Source organism: Sitophilus oryzae, unplaced genomic scaffold (genome assembly GCF_002938485.1).
Source record: "Sitophilus oryzae breed Bouriz unplaced genomic scaffold, Soryzae_2.0 scaffold_1500_pilon_pilon, whole genome shotgun sequence".
Lineage (NCBI taxonomy): Eukaryota > Metazoa > Arthropoda > Insecta > Coleoptera > Curculionidae > Sitophilus > Sitophilus oryzae.
In genome coordinates, this window is record NW_022146171.1 from 745,488 (window position 1) to 761,623 (window position 16,136).

The window sequence follows — 16,136 nt, forward strand, 5'->3', positions numbered from 1 at the left end:
TGATCGAAAAAAAAAACGGCGTCAGCGATGGCTATGAAATGACGATCGATGACATTGCCCATATAATTTTACATATAAAATTACAGCGATCTTCATTTCATAGCAATCGCTGACGCCGTTTTTTTTCGATCATACGGTATTTTTACTTAGTGAAAAATAGCTGTGAATCAATACGTCAAATAGTTATCAGTTTATTTTCAAAAATCAGTTAGATAAAAATAATTGCTAATTGCAAATCAAAATATAAAAATACCTAGAATTTGCTACATTCGTATTATTTACAAAAAATATAAACAAATTGATCAAGAAGTGGTGTTCAAATTATCGATATATTATAACAGTTATGAAATATTTCATTTGAAATTATTGGAAATATACGTAGTCCTTTCATAAACCTACGTCATACCTCAAAAATCGATTATCTGTAAAATTAAAGCATAAATAAAAACGAAAGAATAACTAAATTGACTTATATTTTTATACAGATTGGTACTTATGAAAACAGAAATATTTGTGGTCACAGAAAGAAAACCGATAATTTTCTAAGAAAAAGTTGTGTGTTAATGTGTGTTGTCTTTATCGCTCACAAAAAGAAAATATAAAAAATCAACCAAAAGGATCAAATAATAATATGTAATACAATACAGGGTAATTCAAACTCAACACTCACTGGGATCTCGAAAACTATAAGAGATACGAGGATGGTTAAAATAGGACAAAGTTGTGCATTAATGTGTCTTATAATATACCATTTGACCACCATTATCAACCATATTTTTCTTATAGATACGTTTGTTTGTATAGTTCTGATCTGTCAAATTTGTAAAAAAAAAATAACATGTCGCGTTTTTTTTTCAAACAACCAAGTCGCCTATTGAAAAAACGATCTTTACAAACTATTGATGTTTCAAAGTCACTATATACGTATAATTTCTTGTACAGGGTGTCCCACTAAGAATAGCTCTCGGCTGTATCTCGGAAAGTATTAGTCGTAGGGCTTGCGGAAAAAAATATTTATAACTAAAGAGACTATGAGAAATTGCTGGAAATTATTTTCAAGTTTGTAGAACGGCCGCTAGAGGGCGCAACTGCTATAAAAAATAAGAAAAAAGAGTTTTTACGCAATTTTGCCTAGATAATGGGTACTATAAATAATAGCTTCATAATCTTCAGTAAATTTAGTATCTTTTTTGTTAGAACCATTTTCCCCTATCTGCTATAATAAAGTGGTGGGGGAAGGTTAGATCTCTTTTTAATTAAAAATTAATAACTCCGGACTGGATAATCAAAATCCAACAAGTGAGAGCTCGTTTACAAGAACGTTTCTTACTCTATATTATACCATATAAACAATAAAAATAAGCTTTTGAACGTAGATTGGGGGCGCTATCTTACAACTTAACAAACATTACGAATTTTTTCAAAAAAATTAAATGCGATAGTATATGTAATTTTAGCTGATACTAAAGAGTAATAAAATCTTAAAAAGTCAGCGAAATCCGCATCTTGATATCTTTTTTCAAACCAAAGTTATTAGCAAAATTATAATAAATACGAAAAAATAAGCCCTTAATTACTCTATTTTTCTAACACGGTATCACTAGCCCTCTTCATTATAACCCATTCTAATAAAAAAAGATATAAAAAAAATATTTTATTAAAAAAATCGACAATATACCATAATACCGTAATACTAGAGGTATCAATATCTAATAATTCAAATATCAATGACAGTGAACAAGAAACGACGCGACGCGACTTTCAAAATTTTACTGGTTTCGGTGGACCCCCTGCTGCTACATTTCTACCACATTCTTAAAGTCGCCAAAAATAAAAATGTGTCACTTCTGAGTTCTGTCCCTATATTCCGATATGTAAAATAAAACGAAAAATGGTACATTTTATATCACTTTATTTATTAAAAGAATAGAATTACAAGAAAAAATATTAAGGTAATATAGGTTCAGGTCATAATTTTAATTAATGGGAAGGATGTATCTGATGGAGTGTCAGCAAACGATCAATGTTTGGCTTTATTTTTGTGAGCAATAACCGCAAATCCCCCCTCTGTGATGTTTAATTTGCTCCTTTTTTTTGTTAAGAGGTTTGTAACGGCACTAAAACTCCTTTCGACAAGGTATGACGAGGGAAAAGCTATTAAAAATTTCCTTGCGATTTCCCACAGTCCAGGATATTTTTCGGGTATTTCTGCTTGCAGCCAAAATGTTGGGTAGCCTTTTCTAAATTTCACCTTCAGCTCCTCATTAGTGCTTAGCTCGAGCAGCTCCTCTTGTAATACAACATTGGCCACTTCCGTTTCATCAAATGGATTTATGATCCATGGTGGTATATCCATCGTCAGTATATCTTCAAACCTGGTTTTGAAGTCATCATGCAGAGCACTTAAATGTTGACTGTAGGTATGGATATCCTCATCAATACATTCTACCTGCGACAAGTTTGGAAATTGAGAGAATTCGCGCCGACTAATGTTTTGCTTCATAAATTTCAATTTCCCAAGAAAAGCCGAAATTATCCCCTTTGTTTTTATTAAATTCAGGCTGTCCCCTTGTAACTGCAAGTTAATATCATTAAATTTTTTAAACAAATCTGTCAAATACGCAATGTCTGCTTTGAATTTGATCAAGTTTTCTTTTAAATCTGGATCTCTACTTTCTAAGAACTCTAATATGGAATCGAAAACAGAGTAAAATCTCGTTAAGCATGCACCTTTCGACAACCAGCGTACTTCAGTATGTAAGAGCAGTCGTTGGAAGTCTTCATCATTTTCGTCGCACAATTGAGCAAATAAACGCGTATTCAATGCATTGCTTCTGATTTTGTTGACAGCTTTTATTACAAAATGAAGAGATTGGTTCAACCTGTCACTTAAATGTTTTGCCACAAGATGTTGTCGGTGGATTACGCAATGAATAGCTGTAAGTCCTGGTATAATTCTTTTGAGATGACTTATAAACCCACGATATCGCCCGACCATTGCAGGAGCTCCGTCTGTTGCCACTGAAATAATGTTTGTAAATGGGATCGATTTTTCCGTAAAAAAATTACTCAGGACATTAAATATTGATTCGCCTTTAGTGTCAGTCTCCAAAGTTCTGGCAAATAGCAATTCTTCGTGAATTTCTTCCTCAACAATAAATCGGACATATGCCAATAGTAATGCTTCATTACTGGGTAACGTTGACTCGTCCAGTTGTATAGAAAAATGAGTTTTTTGCAGATGATTGCACAAAAAGCTTTCGATATCAGAGCTCATTTCATCAATGCGTCTTTGTACAGTATTGTTACTTAATGGAATTCTTTTTAGTACGTCAAATGGAGATTTGTGCAAAACAGTTTTTAAAACCTCTTCAACAGCGGGTAAAATTAATTGTTCTCCGATAGTGTGCGGTTTTCCAGATTTTGCTATAAGTAATGAGATATTGTAAGATGCCCGCAAGCCATCATCGTTACTTTGAGATGTTGAAGCGAACATACTGTGCATGGTGGGTCTCTTTCCATATTTTTCTTTCAATGTTTGAAAATATTTTAAATCTTTACCTATTTTATCAGTATGACACCTTTTTAGATGATCTTCGAGCTTTGATGGTTTCATAGAGTCATTGCTCAAAACTTTGTTGCATAATAGGCACATGGGCAATTGTTTGTCTGCCTCTGATGGAACAAAACCATATTTCAAATAATCGATACTATATTGTCGACATTTTTTCTTTGCTGTAGCCATGTTTCGTGTCAGTTACCTTACCTGTAAAAAAAAATGTTTTAGTAACCAAGTTTTTTTCTGAATATAGGTATCACACCGCAGCCTTTGTCAGCACGCGGAAATAGAATTACGGCTTGTAAAGGGACCAACTAATAAACCGCTGAGACAAATACAGACGTTTTCACAAAACGGTATCAATTTTAAAGTACATAATTTACCACTAATTTTTAATAGTATAAATAAAAATTGGTGTACTCAGTATCGAATACTGATCATATTTGTGTAGGAAAAATAAAAGTCGAAATCCCAAAATTGTCCATAAAAACGATAACTAACATTTTATTAAATCAATGAGTTCACGCGCTCCGTGTATTTGCGTATTTTTTGTCTGCGGCTTCATTGTTAAAACGTGACAAACTGGCATCGAAGTCCAAGCCCCGCCCTTTTCCCGTCGCCCGCGCACCGCTCGCTCTTTCCGAAAAGGAATAGTTTTGATAAAATAGTTACTTCAAAACCAATTTAAAATGATTATGAAATTACTGTTTTATAAAATTAGTAGTTATTTGCAAGAAAAATTACAAAATTAATTGCTCTGCAATATTGCTTATTCGGCCTTTTTTTAGAGAGGCAGTGTTTCTCTCGTGAAAAACAATTGAATAAAACGTGCTGTGTTTGTCTTCAAATCGAAAGAGGACAATTAAAATATCTGTAAGTTACTAAGTTACCTATCTATACAGGCCGTTGTGATCAACCGACTAGTACACGTAAACAAAATACTTAAGTACTATAACAAAAAAGGTAGGTTACTTACTTTTCTCCGGCACTAGCAAACACAGATAAATTTTTTCTCACAACTTTTTTCCAAATTCCGCCTTTTTTCGAAATTCCGGAAACAAATGAATGCGTTTGCCTTTGGCATCAAGTATTTATAGTGGTGATCAAGTTCATGTCTGAACAAGCATTAAGCATTGTCGGGCGGATAGCGCTTTGCAAGTCTGTACACGAAATTGTACGTAATATCGAATACGCAAGTTTGGACAAGTAACAGTCGCTTGCCTTATTAAAATATTATCTGCTTAGATAGGTACTTAAAACAATGTAGGTAGGCCCTTATAAAAACTATGCTTACATTTTTGCTCTTTACTATCAAAAGCAGATAAATTTTCGTGGACCCCCATTAACATCTTATGGACCCCCATTTTTTGTTCACGCCTACGTAGACCCCCAGCAAGTCTCCCGTGGACCCCTGGGGGTCCACCTGGACCACTTTGGGAATCACTGATCTAATAATTCAAATATCAATGACAGTGAACAAGAAACGACGCGACGCGACGCCTCAGTGAATTCATGGTAGGCTTTGGAAAAAAGTTGCTTTTAAAGGGATAGTTTAAACATCAAAATATTATTATATCAACATTTTGATAGTATCAGGAGCGTTTTTTATCTTTTGATTGCTTTTATAAGAATTCTTTGTTCAAAAGAGCAAAAACGCTACTAAGACTATCAAAATGTTGATTCTAATAACACTTTGACGTTTATACTATTACGTCAAAAGCTACTTTTTTCCAAAGCCTGCCATGACTTCACTGAGGCGTCGTTTCTTATTTACTGTCATTGATATCTTAATTATTAGATCTTAATACATCTGGTATTATGATATTCTGGTATAATGCCGATTTTAGAATAAACTAATCGTTTCTATCTTATTTTTAATTAGAATGGTCATAATCGAGAGGGTTAATGTAACCGTGTTATAAAAATAAGGTAATTAAGGGCTTATTTTTTTCGTATTTATTATAATTTTGTTAATATCTTCGGTTTGAAAGAGGACATCAAGATACGGTTTTCGCTGACTTTTTAAGTTTTTATTACTCTTTATTATCAGCTAAAATTACATATACAATGTTTTTAAACGGCATATTATTAGGCACATTAATGCACAACTTTGCCCTAATTAGGTAATTATACAGGGTGTCCCAGAAATAAGTGCAAGTATTTTAAGGGGTGGTAGATCTCGAAAAAAAAACATATTTTCCTTTTATCGTTTTTCAAATAAGTCCAAAATAACGGAGTTAATTTTCTTTGAAAATTTAAAAAAAAAGGATTTTTTGCTAAAATTTTCAGAACCACTGGATCTTTTCTGGATTTTCTTTCTTGTAAATTTAATCTAATACCTATGTTGCCATATTATCATGAAATTATGTTTTTTAACTCTAAACTAAAAAAATTTACAAAAAATTTTTCAAAAAATTTCGAATATTCAAAAAAAAATGTTCGCGAAGAAAAACTCATAGGCGTGTTTCTCAGGTTGAACGATACTACCAGTTAAAATACTTGCACTTATTTCTGGGACACCCTGTATAAAGGATAATATTACTGCGGTACTATTACCGGTAATTTTGATAATATTACGTAATATTACGGCATGATCGGTAACATTGGAAATATTGCATTTTTCCGCTTCACTCTTTTTCATGCGCCCAGCTCTAAAATTAATATGTTGGCTGTCGATATTTTAAATTTACCATCGACAACACCCGCAACCGAAAGAACCTTTTTAGTACTAATGGATTTGTTCATCAACCAAGAATAAACAGACTTGCGAAAAGGTCGGAAAACTTACTTAAATCGCTCAAAATTATAATTTACAAAATGGAGAAGCACATCCAAGAATGAAGCTGCTGAGAAAGAATTAGAAGAAGAAAATATCGATTTTGTTATCTAAGTTAACAAAAGAGAAAGAAGAACCAGATGGCAAGATTGAAGATGATTTACCATTATCTACTCTATTACATACTATAAAGCCGGTTCTACACGATGCGTCCAACGTTGATAATAATGTTTCTATGCAACATCAATAAAAAATAGTTTAGTTAATTATTAGTTCAACGGTGCAAGTCTGACTAGATGACGTCACGGAATAATGTGCTAAACTGCTTATTTCTCGCCAATTGAGCCATAACTAGACATAGTCCAAATATTCGTAATAATAACCGAAAAAATGTGGTCAATTTAAGCCACTGCGGACGCAGATGTCGCCTTAACTTATACAGGGCATAAATGAATAAGCACGAAAGAAAAATCAAGAGGTATAAATTCTCTTTTTTAAAAAGTTATTTTGACATCGAAATTTTTCAATCTACTGAGGTGTTCATTGAGGAGACAGTGTCCTGTTAAAAAACCCGTGACAATCCGAAGATTGTTCTTACTTAAATCCAGGAAGATTTTTGATTTTTCTTGGTCGTAAGCCCTCAAAATGCGTGCGTACGAAACTACTGAGTCAAAAAAATATACATTTCCGTAACTTACCTAAAAAAATCTATCGGTAAAAATCGCTAGGAGCAACTGTTTTCAAGATATTTGGAGAAATAAACAATACATTTGTCATTATTGACAAAAAAATACAAAATAAACATGTTGACTAGATAGTTATTTGAATGAAATGATAAATTTGGGAACTTTAATTTTTTTAAGTTAATTATTAATTTTTCTAGAAAAAAATACGATTCAATATACAACAGGAACATTTCTTAAAATTTATTATTTCAGACTAATAACTATCCAGTCAACATGTATAATTTTTGTCAATTGTAACATGTATTGATTATTTCGATTCCAAGTATCTTGAGACCCATTAGCGATTCTTACCAAGAGACCTTTTTACGTTAAAAATAGCGGAAATGTATATTTTTTCACTCAGAAGTCTAATACAGGTACGGACGAAAAGTTATTACTCTTCAAAACAGCTTAAAAATATGTAGGTAGCGCCCCATACAAGTAGGAGCCATATTAGCATCAAAATCAAATTTCTCATGTCAAAAAACTCCCACACACCAATTATCATCCAAATATCTACATTAGTTCAGAAATTTATTTGGAATAAAAATAAAACTTCTACCGGAGTTGAATATCCGGGAGATTGAGTTATGGAATGCTATTGCACCCAACAACCACGTAATTATGCGCCCTCCTTTATGTGTGTTAACATTTTTTCGACATTTTATTAATATTTGAAATTGTCACAGCACAAAGCGACGCCCAGTTCGCCTCTAAACTTGCCTCTAAAGTCCCGGCTACACATAACGTGTTACCTGTCAGGTAAGACGGATTAAAAAAAAAGAAAAGACATGGAATTTTACTACAAAAATTTAAATTACATTTGCAAAAAGGCAAAATTTCACAAAGTTCAAGTAAAACGGTATTTTTTTCGTTTGTACACATATTTTATTTAGTATGTATTGACTGAAAAGGTAAGACTGACAGGTAAAATGTTACGTGTAGACGACTTAACTTAAATAAGAACCCATGCTATACCAGGCTGAGCGTGTATTAGAAGTTTCTAAAGAACTACAATATCTAGATCGGAGATTTTTGGTACATCATTGTTGTTGCACAACGAGATTTATCGATTATAATTTTTTTCAAATGGTGGCATTTCCGAAAATTCAGGAAGTGCCGCCGGACAATCGGAAGGAGTTGATTTATTTATTATAAATTGGTACCCCCATTTTTTATTACATATTTAAATTATCTGTAAAATTTTATGAATTTTTATGTCAAATACTCTGCCGGATGCGTTTCAAAAGTGGCTCACCCCTATAACTTTTTTTATTTTTTCAGATAAAAAAATGAGATTTTGCATGTTAGTAATATGACATAAAATAGGATTGATTGAAGTATTCAATTGTTTTTGGTCACTTCCTGTTTCACCGGAAATGACCACAACTTTTGATTTTTAAATGGCACCCTCGGTATATTTTTACTTTATTCGATAGAAAATGACACTCTGAATAGAATGTATAGTGTCTTGGAAAATAGATTTGATCGTCTAATGTTTTTGTGTCTTGTCCTGGCCGGTTAAAAGATGCCCAAATCGTTATTTTAATCATATCTAATTTTTTTCAAATGAAACAAGTGTGGCTTATTAGCATATTTGGAAAAACATTTTTTGTACGAATTATTTGGTACAAACATTTGGTATATATGTTAGGAGCAAACACCGACTTCGGCCCATGGACGGAAAATATGGTCAAAACGCGTTCTGGCTGTTACCATTTTGCCAATGTCCGAATTATCGCTTTCTGGCTATTTAATGAAGCCAAGAACGCGTTTTGGGCCACCTGCAATTGCCAGAACGCGTTCTGTTTTCTACTGCGATTGCCATAATGCGTCGCCGATTTTATGCGAGTCTCAGCTTGTAAACGATACCACCGGAGCTAGAGCCTAGAGCATTCATTTAGTATTTGATCTTTGTGCGGGTTAGAAAGTCGCTAGAAAGTATCATGGAGGACCTTAAATTACGTTTTAATGATGAACTGCAAAAAGTTATAAGTGATAGCAATGATCGTAGCAATATTTTTACAAGAGAAAGATACGACCAAATACTTACGGAGGTGAAGGCGGCAAAAGCTTGTAAAAAGCAACGGTGATACAATATCTTCGAAACAAAGACGACGATTAAAAAGGTATGATATTTTAAAAATTGGCGAAACCGAAAAACTAATTGAAAGGAAGACAGACGAAACTGCCGAACTACGGTATTTTTGCATGACCCACGAATTATTTGACATTATTCATTCCGCTCATGTGGGGGCAGGACATAAGAGACTACGAGGTATGTTTTTTTTTCAGTTTTTTTAATGGACTCAAGATCTACAAGTGTTTTTATTTATTTTAGTTATGGATTCTGAACTCAAGAGAAAATATTGTAATATAACACGGCAAATAATTGAAATTTATTTATTACTTTGCAAGCAATGCCAATTAAAAAAGAAAGTTCTACGAAAAGGACTAGTGGTTAAGCCAATTTTGACAAATGAAATGAATTCTCGCTGTCAAGTAGATTTAATTGACATGCAAAGTGAACCAGACTTAGAATTTCGTTTCATCCTAAACTATCAGGATCATTTAACAAAATTCACCGTACTACGAGCATTGAAAACAAAGACAGCTGAAGAAGTTGCCTATCATTTATTAGATATTTTCTGTTTATTGGGCGCACCTATGATTCTACAAAGCGACAATGGTAGAGAATTTGCAAACCGTATAATCAAAAATCTTGCTGAAATGTGGCCCGGATTAAAGCTGGTCTATGGAAAACCTCGCCACTCGCAGAGTCAAGGGTCCGTAGAGAGATCAAATCAAGATGTAAGGGACATGCTGGTTACATGGTTAGCCGATCAACACACAACAAAATGGTCTGAGGGGCTGCGATTCGTGCAAAGCAATAAAAATCGTTCTCTGCATACAGGAATAATGAAAAGTCCTTATGAAGCTATGTTCGGCGCGCCTCAGAAGATCGGTCTCAAGGATTCGTCACTTCCTGAAGAACTTTTGTCTAACATCGAAACAGAAGAAGAGCTGCAAAAGTTGTGCGATCAGAAGAATTCAGACGAAAGTGAAGATAAACATGATGAAGATCAACGAGAGAAAAAATTTTGTACAATATGCGAAAAAGAAATTTCAGATACTTATCAATGTTCAGTTTGTTACCTACCTATTCATATCATTTGCGGAAAAACTAACGAAACAAATGGAGAGAGTGAGCAGAAAATTACATGTGACCGATGTCTACGAACTGAAAAAATAACTATTGTCCGGGACGAGGCTAAAGAAGGACTGGAGAAACAAGCCGAGAAAATGATTGCCCTTTCGAATTCAAAGTTACCACCTATAGATGTAGGAAGAACTGTTATTGTACGAGTACCTGATGTTGACAGAGGTAGACTTGCCCCGAGAAATGTGTTAGCTGTTGTAAACTCAGTATTAACGACTCTGGACTTTATCAGCTTGGTGTGTAATAAATGTATGTGAGCTATTTAACATTATAACTTTTTTAATTAATTTTTAGGAACGAAAGATGGAACTTTGCAGTCGCTGTACTGTCGTAATGAGATTTACTTTGGCCGAACTTTATCGACATTTCTTCAGTTCCATCAACGTCTGTTTCTCTCCGTACAGCTTCTGGTTTAGCATCTGGATCAAAACAGGGCTTTGTACAATGTAATTGCAAGCGCTATTGCGTCGACAAGAAGTGCACATGTAGGGCGAAGAAAATAGTATGTAACAGTAAATGTCACAACAATAGTTCGTGTAAAAATAAGTAGATAGATAAGATGAAAATTGTTTTTTTTGTTCCGCGTTTTAATGTTTCACGTTTCTTTTAAAAATAATGTTAGTTTTAAGGTTTGTATGTTGTATTTACATAAACAATAAAAATATTTTTTCGCATTGACCATTGAATATTTGTGTGCTTGACTCGTCCTGACAATGACGCATGCCATAATGCTTCTGGACTGATTTGGGAGAGTCAGAATGCGTTCTGGTAAATGCAAAAGGCCCCGAACGCGTTCTGTTCTCCCTTAGACGACCGGAAAGCGATATTTCGAACATTGGCAAGTGGCTGGCGGCCAAAACGCGTTTTGGCCATATTTTCCGTCCATTGGCCGAAATCGGTGTTTGCTCATAACAGTATACGTGTCAATCAATCCTAATTTATGTTATACAGGGTGTCATTGAAATGGTGTAAAAATATTCTGGGGGTGATATTACTCCCAAAAATAGTAAAAAAAGTTCTTATAAGTATAGGGCGGAAAATGCATATTAAGGGAGTTAGGGGCACAGAAAGGGTGAATTTAAAAAACGGTTGTTTTGAAATTGTAGGCTTAAAAAATGAGATAAGACTTGGAAAAAAAATCCTCTGCCATAAATTTTGACCCTAAATCAAATGGTGATACTGAAAAATTATTTGGAAAAGCGGAAAGGGTAGTTTTTTCAAGGGTAGGGCTTTCGTGAATAACTTTTTTGAGGTTATTTTTTTGCAACGTGGGTTCATTTTTTGAAAACTACATACTTTTTCCTACAAAAAAAGTACTCTTGTTGCACATCGCCCAGAGCAATGGTTTTAGAGAAAATTGAAAGCAAAGAGATTGCTCTATGGGTTGCTAACTGGTTTATCAACATAAACTTAAGAAAGTTATGGCGGTTCAAAAGTAACCAAGTAGTTATTAAATAATTAATTGGAAAATCAAAATTTCAATTTTGATTCAATGATTTTTAAAAGATCTTATTGCTTTAAAAACGAAATAAACTTTTTTGGTTTTAAAAAAATTTGGTTTGCTCAGTGCCCATTAATACTGAAGAGCGACTACGGCAACGCATTATTGATTGTTCCAATCAAATTCGGACAACACCAAGGATATTCCACAGGGTACCTACGCAGATTGTGGAGAAGAAGATCAGATGTCTACATTGAAATGAATGGTGGTCACTTTGAACATTTACTAATAATGAATTAAGGAATGCATTATTTTAATAAGGAATTTTGGTAATTGGATTACTTCGTTTTTTAAAGCAATAAGATTTTTCAATTAATTATTTGATAACTACTTGGTTACTTTTGAACCGCCATAACTTTCATAAGTTTATGATGATTAACCAGTTAGCAACCCATCAGAGCAAACTCTTTGTCTTCAATTTTCTCGAAAACCATCGCTCTCGGCGATGTGCAACAAGAGTATCTTTTGTGTAGGAAAAAATGTGTAGTTTTCAAAAAACGAACGTACGTTGCAAAAAAATAACCTCAAAAAAGTTATTCACGAAAAAAAAACCCTACCCTTGCAAAAACTACGCTTTCCGCTTTTCCAAATAATTTTTCAGTATCACCATTTGATTTAGGGTCAAAATTTATGGCAGAGAATTTTTTTTCGAAGTTTTTTCGAAACACCCTGTCAAAGAAATATGTATTGCTTAAACGTCAAATTTAGGGATTTAAATTTAAATAACTTTAAATGTGGTTAAAGTTATTTAAATTTAGTTTTAAAGCGTATATTTTTCTATGTGCAATAAGACTTCGACGATCTAGATATTGCAGTTCTCTAGGAACACCCTGTATTGTTACTTGGATAATAAATTATACAGGGTGAGTCTTAAATAAGTGCAAATACTTTCGGGGCTGATAGATCTCGATAAAAGAAACATATTTTCTCTTTACCGTTTTTCAAATAAGACCTAAATAACCGAGTTATTTTACTTCGAAAATTTCCAAAAAAAATGTTTTTTTTTTCTTAAATTTTGAGAACCACTTGATATTTTCTGGGTTTTCTTTCTTGTAATTTAATCTACTACGTACCTATGTTGCCATATTATCAAGAAATTATGTTTTTTTTAACTAAAAACTAAAAAAAATCCAAATTTTCCAAAAATAATTTCGCGAAAAAAACCTCAAATCATAACCCCTAAAAATATTTGCACTCGGTAATATTTTTCGAAAATTGGAGAAATATTTATATACCTAGCTTGGAACATATATACGTACATTATTTGTTTAAATCAAATTGTTTATAAAAAAAATTGTTTATCAGTGTTTCTTTTATCGTAAAATATCTGTATTTATAAAAACATTCAATGTATTTTTATAATATTTTTTTTAAGATTCTTCTTACCAATGAATTAAAATGTAAATAAAAAATAATTCCATGAATATTTTCGAGAATTTTAAATTTTAGAAATTATTAGGTACCTACCTCTCAGTTTTTTTTGCAAATAACAAAATATATTAAAAAATATACCGTATGATCAAGAAGTTTTATGATCAAAGGAACTTTGAAAAAAACATAATAATTGATATATTATAATCCTAGAAGAATTCCATATCTCCCCTATACAAAGCACCTAGATTATAAACCTTCTTGATTATTTTATTATTTACAATAACCTGGTACAAATATTAATTATTAATGACTATATTTCATAAATATAGCTAGTTAAATGTTTAATATATTTATTTATATTATGGAACCTAAGTTGAATATTTAGATATATAAATTAGTTTGGAATATTCCCCCAATACCAACAAAAATATTTGTTTATTACTTACCTCTGCTGGATAACAATTTACAACCACTGATATCACCACTATTACTAAGGACACGAATAGGATTTTCTTTGAATTCATTTTGAGTTTAAAGTCTCTTTTGTAAAAATTAGAAATTGTTGGAAATGGAGTAGAATAAGTATGCTGTGCAGTAATGCTGATTGGTAATAATATGTTGTTAGTATTTGGCTACTGACGCGGGTTTTCTGCTTCCGAAGAAGATCTTTGGCGCCTTTATAACTTTAAGATGATCTTGCGCACGCACGTCTTTTTTGTCTTTATAATTTTATCAACAAGAAGCTGAACAAGAATACAACATTAATACAGAGTGTCAATGATATTCCGTGGACATAAAACTAATACGTTTTTTAGACTCACACCAAGTTAGTTGGGCACAATTTACCTTGATACAAAAGCCCTTTGTTTGTCAGTGAGAGGGCATTACGTTTAAAAAAATAATTACATTTTTTAAGTAGTAGAGTTTTGAGGTGTCTATACCGGATGTTTTTCAAAAATAGCTCACCTCCTATAACTTTTTATTTTTTTTAAGTCAAAAAACCAATGACTAAAGAATATAAGGACATGTAACGCCCCTATACGGGCTGCAGCAGAATTTGTGACCTTTTTTTTGTTTTGGTGGCAAACAATGAGTCATCATTTGGTCACCAGCGACAATTTTAGCGATTTTTTATAGTTTGTGTGTAGTAAATTTTGTATAAACTTTATTACAATGGTGATTAGTTGTTCACCTTTCAAGTGTAAAAGCAGCAGCGATAAGAAGGAGCCAGGAGTTACGTTTCATAGGTAAATAAACAGTCCACTCCAACTTTTTAGCGTTTTCTTATTGAATTCGATAATTATTCTTCAATTTCAATTAACATCTATATGTACTTGATATGTGCTATACGTCGATACTAGTTTTGTACCTTTTGTTAACATTTTAATACGTTTTTTTCGTAATTAATTAGAATGATACACCATAGGCGTAGTCAAAACAATTATCAAAAAATATAAATATTGCTTCAAACAGCTAGGTTAAGAAAAATATGTGCCACGGCATTGTTTGGTGTCATCGTCACAATTTGCTCTCGGGTGTTATTTGTCCTTGGATTCTTTAGTCATTGCAAAAAACAGATTTGGGATTTGGTATTTTAGCATATGACATGACACAACACATGAGGTTTGATTGACGTAGTTATTAGTTCCGTACACTTCCTGTTTCACCGGAAATGACTACAAGTTTTGATTTTTAAATGGTACTCTTGGTATTTTTTACTTTATTTGATAGAAATGATATTCTGAATAGAATGACATATATTTCAACTTGTGTCATTTTGAATTTAAAAAAATAAAAAATACATTTTTTACCCAAATGATACACCCCCCGCTATTTCTTTTTAAATTGATTATGTCAAAAGCTGACATATTGTTAAGTTTTTCGTCGGTTCCGTGTGGATAGAAAGTCACAATTTATTTAAACACTATTTATTTAACACTAATTAACAAAAACAATAACGATAAAAGACTTATAGAACTATTTACAAACGATTTATAACTAAGAATTTATTTTGAATTTTAGCGCGTCAACTCAACTGGTATATTTATAACTGCCCCCTGTAGGCCACAGCCGCCGGCTTTTATACCGACAGGTAAAGAACTCTAGAATAGTCCATAGATCGTTAGATGCGTAGAGAAGGTTTTCGAATGTTCTCGTATGTACTAGTCCATTCCAGTGGGACTCGATTTTTCTCGAACGAATGAATCATACTGTGTCTATTCTTTAATGCGATGTTAAGGTCATCTGAGAACGGGACATATAGTTAGGTTAGGTCGAGTCCACACGGGTCGCAAAACTGCCCCCTTCTTAGGTACATGCTCGTCCCGAGATGTACACGGTGAATGAAGGTATTTGCAAAGCTGGCCCCTGGTACATTGCGAAGTCTGGTAGAAATAGCAGTCTACAGTTTTCTCTCCCGATCTCAGCTTTGGGTTGTAGCAGCAAACGAGGATCTCGATTCCCGTAAATCTGAACAAGACTTCAATCATGTTCCGGATTGTACGCCAACTCAAACCATCGAGTCCACACGCCAGCTTCGGAATGGCTAATCGTGCAATGTTGTTGTTTAGCAGGGCTTCTCTCAGTTCAATCAGGGTCTTCCATAGATTGAGATAAGTCGGCTTACTCGGGGACCATTCCTTGGTGACCAGGTAGAAGATGTGCCTTGCTTGACCATGTGCATTGTCGGTTAGCCTCAAGACGCTTCCAACCTCTGGATCCTGTCGGCGTAGTTCTCCGACACGCCCAAACTTCTCATTGAACGTCGCAGCGATTCCTCTGGACATCCGCAAATCTCGAGCCACACAATGAGCGAGCGAATAATCAGGAGGCACGGAAAAGAGGTCTCGTTGATCTTCTTTGGTTACACCATAGCGAGCCTTCTCACTGCTGTTGTATCGGGCCATGAAATCGTCAAAGGACATCTCCGAATCAGGGGGATCAAAGCTGCAGGTTCTCACGGTCCCAGCACGATCTTCTAT

At 33.6% G+C, this 16,136-nt stretch overlaps 2 protein-coding genes across 2 annotated transcripts in view; one reads left to right on the top strand and one right to left on the bottom strand.

The window, feature by feature from the left end:
* The window catches only part of LOC115878087, a 34,528-nt gene extending 20,696 nt beyond the window's left edge, over positions 1–13,832 (bottom strand). Inside the window, exon 1 of the mRNA XM_030894445.1 lies at positions 13,602–13,832. Coding sequence (XP_030750305.1) covers positions 13,602–13,679 — 78 coding nt within the window. The 5' untranslated portion in view covers positions 13,680–13,832. The remainder of the gene's footprint in view (positions 1–13,601) is intronic.
* On the top strand, positions 10,039–10,752 carry LOC115878088. The gene is made up of 2 exons (XM_030894446.1): positions 10,039–10,516; positions 10,575–10,752. Exons 1-2 carry the CDS (start codon positions 10,364–10,366, stop codon positions 10,728–10,730), a joined length of 309 nt encoding a protein of 102 aa, XP_030750306.1. The 5' UTR covers positions 10,039–10,363; the 3' UTR covers positions 10,731–10,752.
* Positions 13,833–16,136: the final 2,304 nt, after the last annotated feature.